The following is a 15,530-nucleotide window of genomic DNA, read 5'->3' on the forward strand; positions in this document are numbered from 1 at the left end:
CCTATAACTCCATAGTGTTGTCTGAATCAAACACAAAGACATTTCAGAATCCCTTGAAGTAGATGTCCAGAATAAAATACCCTATTTTTGATGTTTTTTAAACTTTTACCTTGAGGCAAGACGGAGAGTAAAATTTTATTCTAAAATAGTATTTTAAACTAGCTGAATTTGCTGTTCAGTAACTTATTTTGCCTCTTCTAATTTGTTGTTGCTACAGAATTTTTATATAGTGTATTTAGCATAGGCTCACATGCCATTGTATCACGTCATTTTATCACTTATCATTATTCTGATTTAAATAATATTTAACAAACATCTTTTGCAGAGTCAACATTTTCTTTGCATATTTAATGCCAAGAAACACAGACTGAATTGCTTGCCAAAAACTGAGTGTAATTTCCCCCCCTCAGATTTGCCATTTATTAAATGTAAAGACTGCTGGTAGGATATTTCCTTCTGGATTTTGACTTTCAGGGATGGATTTTAGTGAAAAGATAGGAAAGATTTAGTGATTAACATTTACAGGTAAAGAGTTTAGACAGTTCTAATGGGCTCCTCTACATTGTTAATTCCACTTAACAGAACTGATTTGTTCAGTCAACTGTGAATGCATATGATGAGTGAGATTGTTGGTCTGAAATGTCTCATGATGTTTCACAGTTAGAGATTAATAAGTCATACTATTACTTCCAGGAGCTGGTGATGATACACGAACTTGGGGACCACCTTTTGTGGGGACAGAAAGTACTTATTTTCTCAGTGTAAATCGAAATAAAAAAGTAAGAATATAATTTTTTCTGCTTTCTTTTTGTAATTCTCTTATAAAAACAAAACTTTTGATATCCTGGTTTGTTTGTTTTTACCCTTTTCTGTAGATGTAATTAATATTTTAAATAAGGTGAAATTTTATTCATTCAACAGTTACAAATAGAAACAATAGAGCTTTTTACTAATCTTCCCTACTAACTTAAAACAAGAATTTATAATGGAAATAATTTTATTAAATTTATTAGGTGGTTCTTTACATTTGTTATTATTTTGGAGATTGATAACTGCCTAAAAGTGGGTATTATAATTTGAAGCATTTTTACTGTAATCCTTGCTACATTCTAACATATCTAAATTGCAAATAAAATAAGTAAAGATGATTTAAATATTTCTTAAGGAGGAAAATGCATTTGCTTTAAGAGGAGAATCTATGGTATGATTTTCTCCCTTATTGAACTGTTAGTATTAACAAAGAATTTTATGATACCATTTTAATATATATATTTTAATTTTTAGAGTATAGCTGTTAATATCAAGGATCCAAAAGGGGTGAAAATCATCAAAGAGGTACAGTATACTCAATGAAAGGCATCTTACCACTGGGGTTGTAATTAGGGATTTGAGCAACAGAGTAAAAGTGTTTTAAAACTTTATTTAATTGACAATCTGTAATTTTTTTGTACATGCCATTTAAGAATTTAACTTTACTTTTATAGTAAGTATAATTTGCTTTATAATTTCTTTTATATTGTGTATAATGTTTCTTCACACTGTGAAGGTAGGTATTCCATTGTAGTACTGGCTGCTATTGACTGAGTGCCTCCTCTGTATCAGATCTTAGGCTTGAGCACTTTACTTACATTATCTTCTCAAATCCTCAGAATACATGAGGTATTACTAGTAGAGTCTTCATTTTTACAGATGTGAAATGAGTCTGATGGGGCTTAAGTGATGCTCTAAAGATCACATAGTAGCTAGTAAGAGGAGCTGAAATTTTCAACCCTGGGTCATGTTACTGGCCAAAACTTTTTGTTGTTGTTAATCCTCACCAGAGGATATTTTTTCTATTGATTCTGAGAGAGAGTGGAAGGGCCCTTCATTCTCAGGCTTTTCTTTTTATCTTCTCTGTAGTTATTATTATTACTAGTGACCTGGTGTGCGAAATCGTGAGGCCCCACCCACCGCCCCGCCTTGACACCCTAACCTCTCTACCTAGAGCTTGAGTGCACCTGGCCCCGCCCCTGCCCCCTCCAGCCTTCTCTGGCTGCTTCAAGCCCCACCCTCAGTCCTGCGAGTCACCTCCGGCTGGTCCTGCCTCCTCTGGGTGCCTCCCCACTTTCGCCCTGTCTCTGGAGCAACATGGCGGCTTCCCCCCACTGCACACGCACATGCAGCCTCCTGCTGATCGGTCGTTATGGCATGAGGGTGTCATGACCATTATTATATAGGATTATATATATCTAAGGGATTGTTCTTTCCTTCATTCTTCTCTTTCTGCTCTATGTTTCTTAGTTTCATCTTTAGTTTCAGTTCCTACTTCTTTGCTTTTATTTCAGGATATTCTGATATTTTATCTAGTCAAGGTTTCATGTTTGATTGAACAGATACGGCATCATTTCAGTAGGGGTTCTCAATGGGACAGTGTTGGGTGGAATTCATAACTCTTACTACTAAGGCATTTGAACATTGTAGGCCAACATGTATCATTCTGACCAAAATAAATGAATTGCTGGGACTTCCTTTTACTCTCCTTGAGTCTTGCTAGTGTCCACCACACTATAACTATTTTAAATTACACTTCATTGTGGGCTTGATTTCTCTGATTAATAACAATAAAGTACTTTTCAGCTCATAATAAACGTTGGTTGTCTGGAGACATTATTCATGCCTATGGGTTTTAGCTAGTTATATCACTTATAAGTTATGCATCTTACGGCCTAGAGGAAAAATTATTTTTGCCTAGTTTTTTTTTTTTCTTCAGGGCATGGATTTCTTTTTTGACCTTAAGAATAGTAAAATAACATCTGTACTAGTATTCAGACCTTGGCGTCTATTATGGCTAATATAATGGTCTAGATTATAGAAACAGTTCCAAAGTATTATACCAACCCAACAGTGGATATGTGAGAGCCCGCCAAAATATGACTCCTTTGTCAAGTAGGTTAACCAAAAACAGGTTGTGTGGAAAACAAAATTCTGCTTAAAAAATCTATGTGGAGCCTGGTATTTCCATGGCAATATGATATGATAACTTTCTAACATGTTATCTATATTTCAGATACTTTTCCATGTTAGTTGACAGTCACACTATCCATACTGTGTCCACAGAACAATGTGATAGGTTTTGTTTTCCTCCAACATTGTACTGTGAAAAATTAAAACATAACAAAAACATTGAAAGATGCAACAATTTTAACATTTTGCTATATTTGCCTATTTACATATGTATTCATATGTGTATGCATCTGTTTATGTGTGTATTTTTGAACCATTTGAAAGTAAGTGGAAGATGTTATGAAACTTTGTCCTTAAATCCTTCAGAATATATCTCCTACAGATAAGGATATTCCTTGACATAAAATTTAAAAATTATTTTATGATTTTTTAAAATATACTTTATTGATATTTTACAGAGAGGAAGGGAGAGGGATAGAGAGTTAGAAACATCGATGAGAGAGAAACATCGGTTAGCTGCCTCCTGCACACTCCCCACTGGGGGAGTGCCCGCAACTAAGGTACATGCCCTTGACCGGAATCGAACCTGGGACCCTTGAGTCCGCAGGCCGGCGCTCTATCCACTGAGCCAAACCAGCTAGGGCTATTTTATGATTTTTTAAACTCATAAATATGGTTACATTATCATTATCACTTTCTCCTCTACTTCTGATGTTGCTCATCCATTCTGTTCCTAAGTTATACCTAATAAAGAGAACTCAGAATTTGGTACGCTATATTTCAAATTGATTTTAGTTCTTATTTTACTCTGTGACTGGAAGGAAGAATTAGTTTTTCTCTTTGAGAAAGAAAGAGATGGTGGGTTCTCTAAGTCACAATTTTTTTTTTTAAATTTTGGGCAACATTCTAGAAGAGGTTATTAGGTAATTTGTGAGCAACTCGATGAGGCAGAGGTGATCAGCAGTAAAACTGGGAACCAGTCTTTTTTCTTTTTTCTCACTTTACTTTCTAGTAGATGATTAAGTCAGGGAATCCAGTAAACAAATTTCATCTCCACTGGAGCAGTTAACTTGTATAATACTTGAGGATAATGTGGAGATCAGTGTAACTCAGAAGTTTTCTGATGGCTCTGATTTTAACACTGTTGTGTTTAGAATTTTTATGAATGACTTTGCTAAAGCTATAGGGAACATACATGATAGTGAAATGGGTGAATATCCTGAAACAAGAGAGGGAGAGATAATATTTTGGATGACACATTCACTAAGAATATCTATCTAGTAAGTAGCTAGTTTTTATTTATTTAAAATAAACATTTATAAAATGGAGAAAAGGATAATTTCTGCCCTATATCCTTTTCCAGGGATATTTTATCAATAAATATCAAAATGCATATATATAGAGTTCTTGGGTATCATAAAAAAACTACTGGGTATCTTTATCAGGAGAAATCTTTAGCTCTTAAACTCATCTTTTTCATACTTTTTTATCACATTGTACTCTCAGACTGCATGTTACTTTGAGTACATTTTTAGTTAAAAATAGTTTTTCTTACAAGAAATAACTGTTCATGGGCAAAAGGATTAATATTTTAGCATATCATTTAAAATGTCTTTACATCCTTGAATACCAATTTTTCTCCCCAAAACATGAGATAATACCATGTACATTGTTTTTTTATCTGATTTTTTGGTTAATTAAAATATTTTGAATACTTTTCTACTAGTATAAGTTATTCATTATATTTATATTTGTGTTTTGTTGAAACAGTGAATTTGTGCTCCATCTGGATACTTTATATGGATTGAGTTGTGATTTAGGATTCCATAAAAGTCTAAAAAATACAAATACCCTGCATTGTTAAAAAATTTGTTTTTATTGTGGTAAAATATATACAATAAGAATTTCCATTTTAATAATTTTCAAGTTTACAATCCAGTGGCAGTAATTACATGTAGTGTACAACCATCTATCTATTTCTAAAATATTTCATCACCCCAGGCAGTAACTCTGTATATATTAAGTAATAATTCTTCACTTCCCTCTCTACCCAGTCCCTAATAATCTCTTATCTATTTTTTTGTCTCTGACTTTTCCTATTCTGGATATTTCATGTAAGTGAAATCATACGATATTTGTACTTTTTTGTCTGGTTAATTCACTTAGCGTAATACTTTCAAGGTTCATTCATGCTGTAGCATGTATAGAAACTTTTAATAGCTAATAATATTCCACTTTATGGATGTATTTGTCTGTTGTTGGACAGGAGTTGTTTCCACCTTTTGGATACTGTGAATAGTGCTGCTATGAACATTTGCAAACAAGTATTGGTTTGAGTCCCTGTTGTCAATTCTTTTGGGTATATGCCTATGAGTGGCATTGCTGGGTCATATGGTAATTCTATATTTAACTTTTTGAGGAACTGACCTGAGTTTTTTAAAATAAAAAATAATTTATTAGGTGTCATTTGCATAAGGTACTATTTTATGCACCATGCAGAAATATGACCAGTGTAAAAGCCTAGATGTGCTTGGTATAGTTTGTCTCCTTTAGTGCCTGCAGGAGTGCCTTGTAAGTAGTAAATAGAGGCTCAGAGAAATATTGTGGAATAAATTGATGTGTAACTATAGATTTGTGTTGTATTTCATACTAACCCCTGCCATCCCTCCAAATCCCCAAGCAATACTTTGTAGAAAATTAATAATAAATAAATGTGTATTTATTGGGATTCTCCCTGGAGCATGCTACATGGAGTTGCCCACAGGAGAAACAGGTCAAATGGTAATAGGCACCTAAAATTTGGAAAAGATGCCTATGCTTGAAACTTGGGGTGCATGCTTAAGCCTTCTTATCTTAATGTATTTACCATTCCTCTCTAGTCGGTGGTGAGTGAGGCTTTTGGTGCATCTATGTCAGGAGCTCAGGAGGATGACAGCTTATTTCCTTGAATGTGTCCTAAGTTCTCCCCTCCCCCTAAATTTGGTTGTCAGGCAATTCTGTATACACAGTCCCAATTTGGTGATGCAGTAATAGACAAACATTCAATTTTTAACAAGAGTATATTTTTATTGATTTCAGAGAGGAAGGGAGAGGAAGAGAGAGATAGAAACATCAACGATGAGAGACAATCATTGATCTGCTGCCTCCTGCACACCCCAGCCTGGGGATCGAGCCCACAACCTGAGCATGTGTCCTGCCTAGGAATCGAGCCGTGACCTCCTGGTTCATGGATCAACACTCAACCATCAGACATACAGGCTGGACTGTTTCAGATAGTTATTGATACACTGGGTTACAGTTTAATAGTTTAAAAAATGGTTAATTTAACACACTGGAAAGAAAGCACCTGAAAAGTTTGAGAGCACGTAAGAATCATGTTTACATGTGCTTATATGTGAATGTGGTAATGAGGAATATCACATAATAAGGATGGAGAAGTAGCAAAGTCATTATATTTTGTTTTTTAAGGGTTTAAAAGATGTTTTTCATATATTTTCTTTACTTATATTCTAATTTTTCTACCTCGACATCTGAAAATATATTTGCACCATGTAGCCTAGATATTTTTTACATTTAACATAAGCAAAATCCATTTAATACTATGGTATTTACTGAAAACTTTAATAGCCATTGTTTTACTGGCAGTAATACCTCAAGTATTTGACCAGAGCCTTTATGTTGATCTAATTCTACTTTGTAATTCTACTTTTCCTGTGCTTTTTGTATGGACTATTATAAAAATGAGGGTCAATTTTGTTTACTGAAATTAGAATTCTATAATGTGAGGATTTGTTAAATGTTTGACAGTCATTTAAGAAATCTGATTCATCTCTACCTCTTCCTTCAGCTTGCAGCTGTGTGTGATGTATTTGTGGAAAACTATGTCCCTGGCAAACTATCTGCAATGGGCCTGGGATACGAAGAGATAGACAGAATCGCTCCTCACATCGTCTATTGTTCCATCACAGGTATTTCAGTACCAAACACTCTCCAGTGAATAGATTTTCCAGTTTCTATAAGAAACCTCTTACTAATGTTAGTTTTCTTGATGTGATTCTGCTCTTCTTCCCCTCTCAAAATATTTTAGGTTCCCGAAAAGTAACCTTTAAAAACATTAACTTAAATGAACATTTTTTTTCATGTATTTATCAGCAATTTAAATTTCTGTGAATTGTCTGTCTATAATTTTTTATTTTGCAGACATTTTCAAAGTACCATTAACTCATATAGAATTACAGTTGAAATGTTAATAGCCTTTAAGATAATACAAGAATTCAACATATCTCTTCAATATATTCAAACGTGCCAAGCCAAGGAAAAGAGTGCTATAAAGTCTTTCAGTTTTTTCAGCCTTTGTAGTGACCTTCCTGTGTGTGTGTGTGTATGTGTGTGTATGTATGAATGTGTGTGAATTTAGGTCAAAGAGGAAAACAGTCATCATATATGTTAGTTTTACATATTTAATAAGCATAATACCACATTTTTTGGTTGAGTAATATTCCATTATTTTATGTACTACATCTTCTTTATCTAATTGTCTATTGATGGGCACTTTGATTGTTTCAATATCTTGGCTATTGTAAATAATGCTTTAATGAACATAGAATTGCATATATCTTTTTGAATTAGTGTTTTGGACTTATTTTGATAAATACTCAGAAATGTAATTGTTAGGGCATCTGATATAAGTATTGCTACCCTAGCTTTTTTTTTTCATTTCCATTTGCGTGAAACATCTTTTTTCATTCCTTTACTTTCAGTCTGTGTGCCTTTTAATTGGAAGTGGGTCTTTTTTAGACAGCATATGTATGGGTCCTGTTTTCTTATCCATTTAGCTATCCTGTCTTTTGGTTGGAGCATTTAATACATGTACTTTTGAAGTGATTATTGATAGGTACATAGTTATTGTTGTTTTATTGTGATATTTATTTTCTCCCCCCTTCTTCTTCTAAAAGAAGTCCCTTTAACATTTCTTGTAATACTGGTTTGGTGATGATGAACTACTTTAGCTTTTTCTTGTCTATATATCAATATGAGATCAGGATTAAAAAAATGTTTTTATTGATTTTAGAGCAAGAGGAAGGGAGAGGGAGAGAGAAACATTGATGTGAGAGAAACATCGACTGGTTGCCTCCTGCACATCCTGTACTGGGGGTCGAGCCTGTAACCCTGGCATGTGCCCTAACCAGGAATCCAACCTGTGACCTTTGGGCTCATAGGATGAAGCTCAACCAAGCCACTCGGCCAGGCAGAATTTTTTTCTTAAAATATTGCAGCCCAGTGGAAATGTTGAGGTCTAAAATATTAAAATAGGTAAAATATTATCTTTTGAATTGCCCCCTTACCATAAAAATACTGCATGTGTGACAAATGCAAAATATTATATGACAATAAGAATTTATTTCTCATTCACATGAATGTGGGCCAACTGGGATTCAGCTGATTTAAACTGATTTGATTTGGCTCCATATTGCAGTTTGGGGCCTGGTTTGCTCTACATGTCTCATATTCCTTGGACCAGTGGCTACCAAATGCACGTTCTACTCCTAGTGAAAGGCAAGAGCACAAAGAGAACAAGCCAAGTCTCACAAGCAAGTTTACAGCCTCTCCTCACATAACATCTGCTAACGTTCCTTTGGTCATGGAAAATCACATGACCAAACCCAATATCAATGGGTCATGAAATATATTCTACTCTTGTGGCAGGAACTACAAAGTCACATGACAAGGAGGTGGATTCTGAGGAGGTGAAGACTGGGAATGCCAATGCATTTTATCAATCACCTAGCCAAATAAAGTGCTAATCTACGTGGGAAGCCTCACACTTGCCCAAGTTCCACATCTATAACTAATGATGGTTAGAGTCAGAAGTTCTTCTGGGCCACGGCTTATGACTGGAGAATCTCTAAGTTTTCTTCCCGTTCTCAGATCCTGTATTTACATTTTAGTGAGGCAAAGGGCCTTGGATATCTAATCTAATAAAAGAGAAACATACAAATAGACTGCACCTCCGCTACGCCCCAAGCCACGCCCACCATCCAGTCAGAGCGACTATATGCAAATTAACCCAACCAAGATGGCGGCCAGCAGCCACGGAGCTGGAGCAAGCAAGAGGCTTGGTTGTCTTGGCGATGGAGGAAGCCAAGCTTCCTGCCTGCCCTGGCTGGCTGTAGCCTCCGCTCAAGGCAACAAAGTTTCAATTATAGAAGCTAAATAAATCCCAGATACCTGCTTCCAGCCAGACTCCACTGGGAGCTTGGGTGGCTGGGGGCCATGGCCAGCCTGCAAACAGCCATCAGCCCCTCACCCAGGCTGGCCAGGCACCCAAGCAGAACCCCCACCTTGATCCGGGACATCCTTCAGGGCAACCCAGCCAGCCCCCACCCATGCACCAGGCCTCTATCCTATATAATAAAAGGGTAATATGCAAATTGACCCTAACAGCAGAATGACTGGGAATGACTGATCACTAGACACACACTGACCACCAGGGGGCAGATGCTCAATGCAGGAGCTGCCCCCTGGTGGTCAGTGCGCTCCCACAAGGGGAGCTCTGCTCAGCCACAAGCCAGGCTGATGGCTGCCAGCACAGTGGTGGTGGTGGGAGCCTCTCCCGCCTCCTCAGCAGCGCTAAGGATGTGCGACTGCAGCTTAGGCCTGCTCCCCGCTGGCAAGTGGACATCCCCCAAGGGCTCCCAGGCTGCTAAAGGGATGTCTGACTGCCAGCTTAGGCCCAATCCCCCAGGGAGCGGGCCTAAGCCAGCAGGTGGTCATCCCCCGAGGGGTCCCAGACTGCGAGAGGGCACAGGCCGGGCTGAGGGACCCCCCCCCCCCGAGTGCACAAATTTTTGTGCACTGGGCCTCTAGTAGATAATATAATTCAGAAGTTTTCAGCTCAGGGGAAATTGGGGGTATCATATGCTTTTAAGTAATAGGGATGGGGTAATAAGGAGGTGATGGGGAGAGGCATGTGTAGTCTGAAAAAATACCTCTCATAATTCTGTAATTCCCTACGTGCACATCTAACAATCATTAGAAGAACACCCATATAATACTGTCTCCTTTATTTCCTGATAAAGAAACAGACCCAGAACAGCTAAGGTACCTAAGTTCACACAGCTCTTTAATGGCAGATGGGTTTAAAACTCAGGCTTCTCGACTAGTATTAAGTGCCTCTATGCTTTTCATACTCAGACATATATCATTGTTAAGTGATGACATGGATTTTGTGATTACAAGACACTGAACAGCTGTAGTTGAGAATAATGTATTTTTGCTATTCTCTTTCATTGGTTGTTAGTCATATTTGTGATGGAGGAAATCATGAAAAAATGTGCTCATCAGGGAGTCTAAATTTCAACAGATTCTCTTAGAAGCAAAGGTCATTTATGAGTCATGAGTTTGTGTGTGTATATAAAGCAAGGGCCATCTCTCTTTTAAAAGTTTGATATTCTTGGTAATCAGTGTTTGTTTTTTTATTTTTTAGTAAGACTGATTAGATCAGTCTGAAGTTGCACATGTTATGATTGGGATCCTAGACTTTCCTGATGTTTCCCAGTGGTATTGCTGTCTCGTCAGTGCTATCCAAGCCCCAATAGTCTGTTCTCACTCCCATGTTGGCCTTACTGCTTATGTGAGCAATCTTAGAATGGTTAGGATATTTACTCTAATGCATCCTGACTGTTGTGTGGTTGAGATTGCCTCGGGCTGTGAAATCTGGTCTGCAGGACAGAAATGCTAGACTGATCACAGGGGAGGAAGGACCCGATTATTTTTTATTAGCATGATCCCTCTGTCATTTTAGAGGAAGCTGAGTATGGACCATTAGGGGGCAGTGTTTAAAAAGTTATAATTCACTAGGAATTTCATTTTGAGAGAATTTTAGGATTTTCTTCATGCCACTGGATAGGACCTATTTATACTTTTTAAAGGACCTATTTATACTTTTTAAAAAGTCTTTTTTTTAGAGAATCTCTGAAAGGACCTATTTATACTTTTTAAAAAGTCTTTTTTTTTTAAAGCCACCATTCTGTACCTCTCTATATTTTTAGAATTCTATCGATATTTTCCTTAACAATTTAAAGTTGTACCTTCTTTCCTTTGAATACTCTGAGCATGTTATTAGTTATAAAAATGTAGCAGTATGACTTTGGTATACCACATTTAAAATATTTCTTTCTTCTTGTTAACTTTATTATTCTTTCTTTCCAGAAGGATAAACATTACATTATATTTTTGACTAGACTAATTTTGTGGTAGGAACAGTACATATACCCTTTAATTATACCCCCCCCCCCCCTTTTTTTAAGGAAAGAAGTTTGGAAAGTGCCTTTTTGTTTTTTGTGAATTTCCCAGTGGCATTTTCTTAATCTCTGTCCTTGAATGGACAGATTGCAGGGTTCTACTTGGGCCTCATGAGGACCTCTTAGGGAAATGGAAGTGAGTTAATGGGTACGTACCAAAAAGCCATTATATTATTGGTGTAGGTGGAGTCCTGCATTGGAACCTTCTGTGTGGCTGAAGCTCAGTTGGTTGCTCTTTGTCTTATAGGGAGCTTTATAGGATCCTCAGAAACCTCAGACTGAAGATTTTACCCTTCGGCCTCTATTGTGTGTGTGTGTGTGTGTGTGTGTGTGTGTGTGTGTGTGTGTTCCTTATAAAGAGTCTATCTTTTCAGGTCACCTTATCTTATAAGCAGCCCTCATGGGTAAAACTCCCTTTAAATGAACTAGTTCTGCTCTCCTGATAGTCTGCTCGGCCCACAGGCAAAGCTCCCCTTCGGCTTCTTCACCATTGGAGGAAGTACAGTTCACTCCCAGATGTGTTAGTTCTGCAGCCTTTAACTGATGTAACCATAGTCTCTTGCTTTTGACATAATTTTAAGCACATGTCAGGTCTTTGGTAATTTCAAAATCTCAGAACACAGGCTAAGATTTCAGATACTTTTTATGAAGTATCTCTCATATGGCTTGAAGTAAAGGGGAGGCAGTTTGCTCCTCCCCTATGACATAGTGAAATGACAATTCTTCCTAAGGAAATCCTTACTAAAAGTCTTATTTACCTTTCTACCTTTTCTTGTGTACTCGCTAATGCATGATACACTAAGGGCAGCAAGACAGATTTCATAGCATGACCTGCATTGTGTTCTGGCACTTAGGGTATCTTCTGAGTTGGAAGCCTCGGCTGAAATTCATTTTGTTGAAGAAATATGTTTTTCAGGTGGTAGAGTAAACCTGAGATACCTGTCTTCAAAGTTTTTAGTATGAAGATATAATATTTCCTAAGATAAAAGTGTTTTGATTCATTTCCTATACATTGTCAGTTATTTAAACAAATGAAAAGGTCAAGTTTCTCCAGATAGATAATTCTAAATAAATATATTTTTCCAATAGCGAACACCACTTTAAAGCCAATCCTGTCTTGTTCCTGGGATAAGGAACATTATTAAAGTTTTCTTTGGAAACTCCTTGTGAAACTGTAGGATTAAGAAAATCTACTGGATTGGAACATAGACAAAATGAGTCCCCAAAATGATGGAGTGAGTACCACCTCATGACATGATTTTATTCATTTGAATGTATGTTTGAACTATTCAAGTTCCAAGATACTTTGATTTTTCTTGATTGTTCAATAAAAGAGAAATCCAAGACTTGAAAAGCAGTTTGGTTTGTTTCTTCAATGCTTTCAAATTCCAGAAGCAAGACATAGCCTGGGCTAGGAATCTAGTGTGAACATAGAGTCAGCTGGTTTTACCTTTGGTCTCTGATTTCTAGTATGTGGATATAGTGGCTCCCAAGTTAAAGAACCTTTTGGGGACCAGAAGCCAGCAAGAGGGAATAAGATGACAATGCTAGTTAATGTCAAAACAGTAGTTATTTTAGAACCTTCACAAGTTAAATGTTTCATAGCGTGTGCCAGATAAACATGCCAAGACTTAACCACCATAGAAAAACTCTGTTGTCAGAATTGAATTGTTTCTTCTTTTAGTAATAGGCCTGGGAAATAAATCATAAATTTAAAGAAGCAATGCTAGATAAGAAGAAATGTCATACTTAAATAGGTGAAAAAATAAATGTTAGATAAAATTTATATAACATTTATTTCAGGAATGCTAATTATTTTTTTCTATTTAGCATTAGTGCGATATAACCTTCAGCCCATTATTTGAACCATAGTATCTTTTAAAAAAATATATATTTTTTATTGATTTCAGAGAGGAAAGGCGAGGGAGAGAGAGAGATAGAAACATCAATGATGAGAGAGAATCATTGATGGGCTGCTTCCTGCATGCCCTCTACTGCGGATCGAGTTCACAATCCAGGCATGTGCCCTTGACCAGAATCGAACTCAGGATTCTCCAGCCTGCAGGCCCATGCTCTATCCATTGAGCCAAACTGGCTAGGGCGACTATTATTTACTTTTGATTTTTGTGATTAAAGATACTATGGTTCAGCCATAGTATCTTGACTAGTCAAAGAGTTACATACGTCCTTCCTTCCTTCCTTCCTTCCTTCCTTCCTTCCTTCCTTCCTTCCTTCCTTCCTTCCTTTAAAAAAATCTTTATTGTTGAGTTCCCCTTTTCCCCCCAATAACCCCCTCCAGCCTGCCCCTGCCCCCTGTCCCTTGAGTCTTGCATGGTTAGGGACTTACATCCCAAGAACAATTTACACAATTAAAAAAAAACACGTGAAAGCAAGAGTTGCTCTGTGAAATTATTTTATTTTACTCTTTGGGGTACTATGCATATAAACAACTTTATAGCAGTTATGTTTTTTTTATTAAATAATAGAAGCCTGGCTCCTAATGCTCCAAATGAGAGAAAAAAAGGGTGTTAGAATTAGCTATCATCATGATCAATCATCTCAATTGTAAGAGTCTGGTCACCTTGTCTCTTAGGGATGTAGTCACGGGGCTGGCTCCATGGAAATTTTCCATGAGTGAACCTCTCTTCACCAGGTGTGCTGATAGTAGGGTGATGATTCCGTTCTTTGTATGTTTCAAACAAACATCTAATAGGTACAATAAGACAAAAATTAAAAAATTAAAAACTCGTCAGCAAGAGCTTAATAAAAAGCAACCAGTGCAGGTAATACCTTAACATAGAAATTAAAAGGGTCTTCGTTAAAAAAAAAGATCTTTGACCCCCAAAATCTCTGAAAACCTTTCCTTAGAATTCTAAATATTTTGCTAATTGCCATATAAAAAGTATCAATTAACTAATTAGGGCCTGGTAAAGATATGGAACTCTATCCTAATCTCTAACTGGTTGGCCTGTATGATTCTGATTCAGAATAGAACACATGATTTATCATTCAAGAATGTGCTTAATCCTTTGCACCAATCGTGCTTTTGGTGGAAATTATCCACTAAACATGGAATGTGATGTTATCTTCCCTTTAAGTGATTTTCCCCTCTCCCTCCTCCTCCCCCAGTTTTTTATTTTTATTACATGCCTCTATAGGTATTTTGATGGGATGTTGAGAGAAAGTATACAGGGATTGCTGTCTGCTGCCATGTTAACCCAGAAATTAGAAGGACCACTTTTGCGACATTTCCTGATATTTCATCTGTCTCTAATGATATTCCCAGAGTGTTACAGATATTTATGTACCTCTGGTGCAAAGTTAGTATTAATTAAAAACATAAAGCTGGCTTTGTAACCTGACTGTATCGGGGGAAACTTGGTATTGGTAGATGATTTTGTGATAAGTCTGTTACCAAGTATTTTCAGGCTATGAGCCCATCAGACCAAGTGATAGTCCCCGAGTGATGATGGAGGAATGTATTGCTTAATCTAAATTGTGTGTGGAGATGACAAAAGCTGAAATCTCTAATCACTTTATCAAGCCCATTTAATTTAGGTCTGCAACAGAAACTACTCTCTGTGCAATGGTTTTTCATCCACTGTAGGAAGTTTTTGATTTCTGGTAAAATTCGACAAATAAATAGAAATAACATTTTCAACAAAATAATGCCAGCTTCACCTTAGTTTTTTTTATTCTTAGAAAAACACATGGTAGCCTTGGCCGGTGTGGCTTCATTGGCTGAGCATCGATCATCCCATGCACCAAAAGGTCACTCCAGTTTGATTCCTAATCAGGGTACATGCCCAGGTTGCGGGTTTGGTCCCTGGTTGATGTTTCTCTCTCACATAGATGTTTCTCTCTCTCTTCCTTCCTCTCTCTCTAAAATAAATAAAAACACTTAAAAAAAGAAAAGCATGGTAAATTCTCAATTATTTATTTTTGGATTAGCTACAGAAAAAATTTGAACCTGGCCTGATTCCCCCAGATACAAAATGTGTGTTTTATTAAATTCTTAGTTTATTAATCCTCGAATGAAGAATCTGTATAAGCACCACAGTAAAGTCACTGAAAAATCTTTACTCCTTTTTTTTTCTAGCATCAACCTTGGCCTTTGCAGTCCCCTGATTTTCTTCATTCTGATCTTACGTTCTTTTCACTGTTTTTTTCATAAACATTTTTTTTATTGTTTAAAGTATTACATATAGTATTACATATGTCTCCTTTTCCCCCCATTGACCTCTCCCTGGTCACCCCCACCCCGCACATATACCCTCACCCCCC

General features: G+C 36.8%; 1 protein-coding gene across 1 annotated transcript in view; it reads left to right on the plus strand.

Moving 5' to 3' along the window:
- Positions 1-15,530, plus strand: part of SUGCT (succinyl-CoA:glutarate-CoA transferase) — a 602,125-nt gene that overhangs the window by 17,028 nt on the left and 569,567 nt on the right. Inside the window, exons 3-5 of the mRNA XM_014547166.1 lie at positions 694-779; positions 1,285-1,335; positions 6,791-6,911. Of these exons, the coding sequence (XP_014402652.1) occupies positions 694-779; positions 1,285-1,335; positions 6,791-6,911 (258 nt within the window). The remainder of the gene's footprint in view (positions 1-693; positions 780-1,284; positions 1,336-6,790; positions 6,912-15,530) is intronic.

The sequence above is a fragment of the Myotis brandtii genome, unplaced genomic scaffold, assembly GCF_000412655.1.
Source record: "Myotis brandtii unplaced genomic scaffold, ASM41265v1 scaffold465, whole genome shotgun sequence".
Lineage (NCBI taxonomy): Eukaryota > Metazoa > Chordata > Mammalia > Chiroptera > Vespertilionidae > Myotis > Myotis brandtii.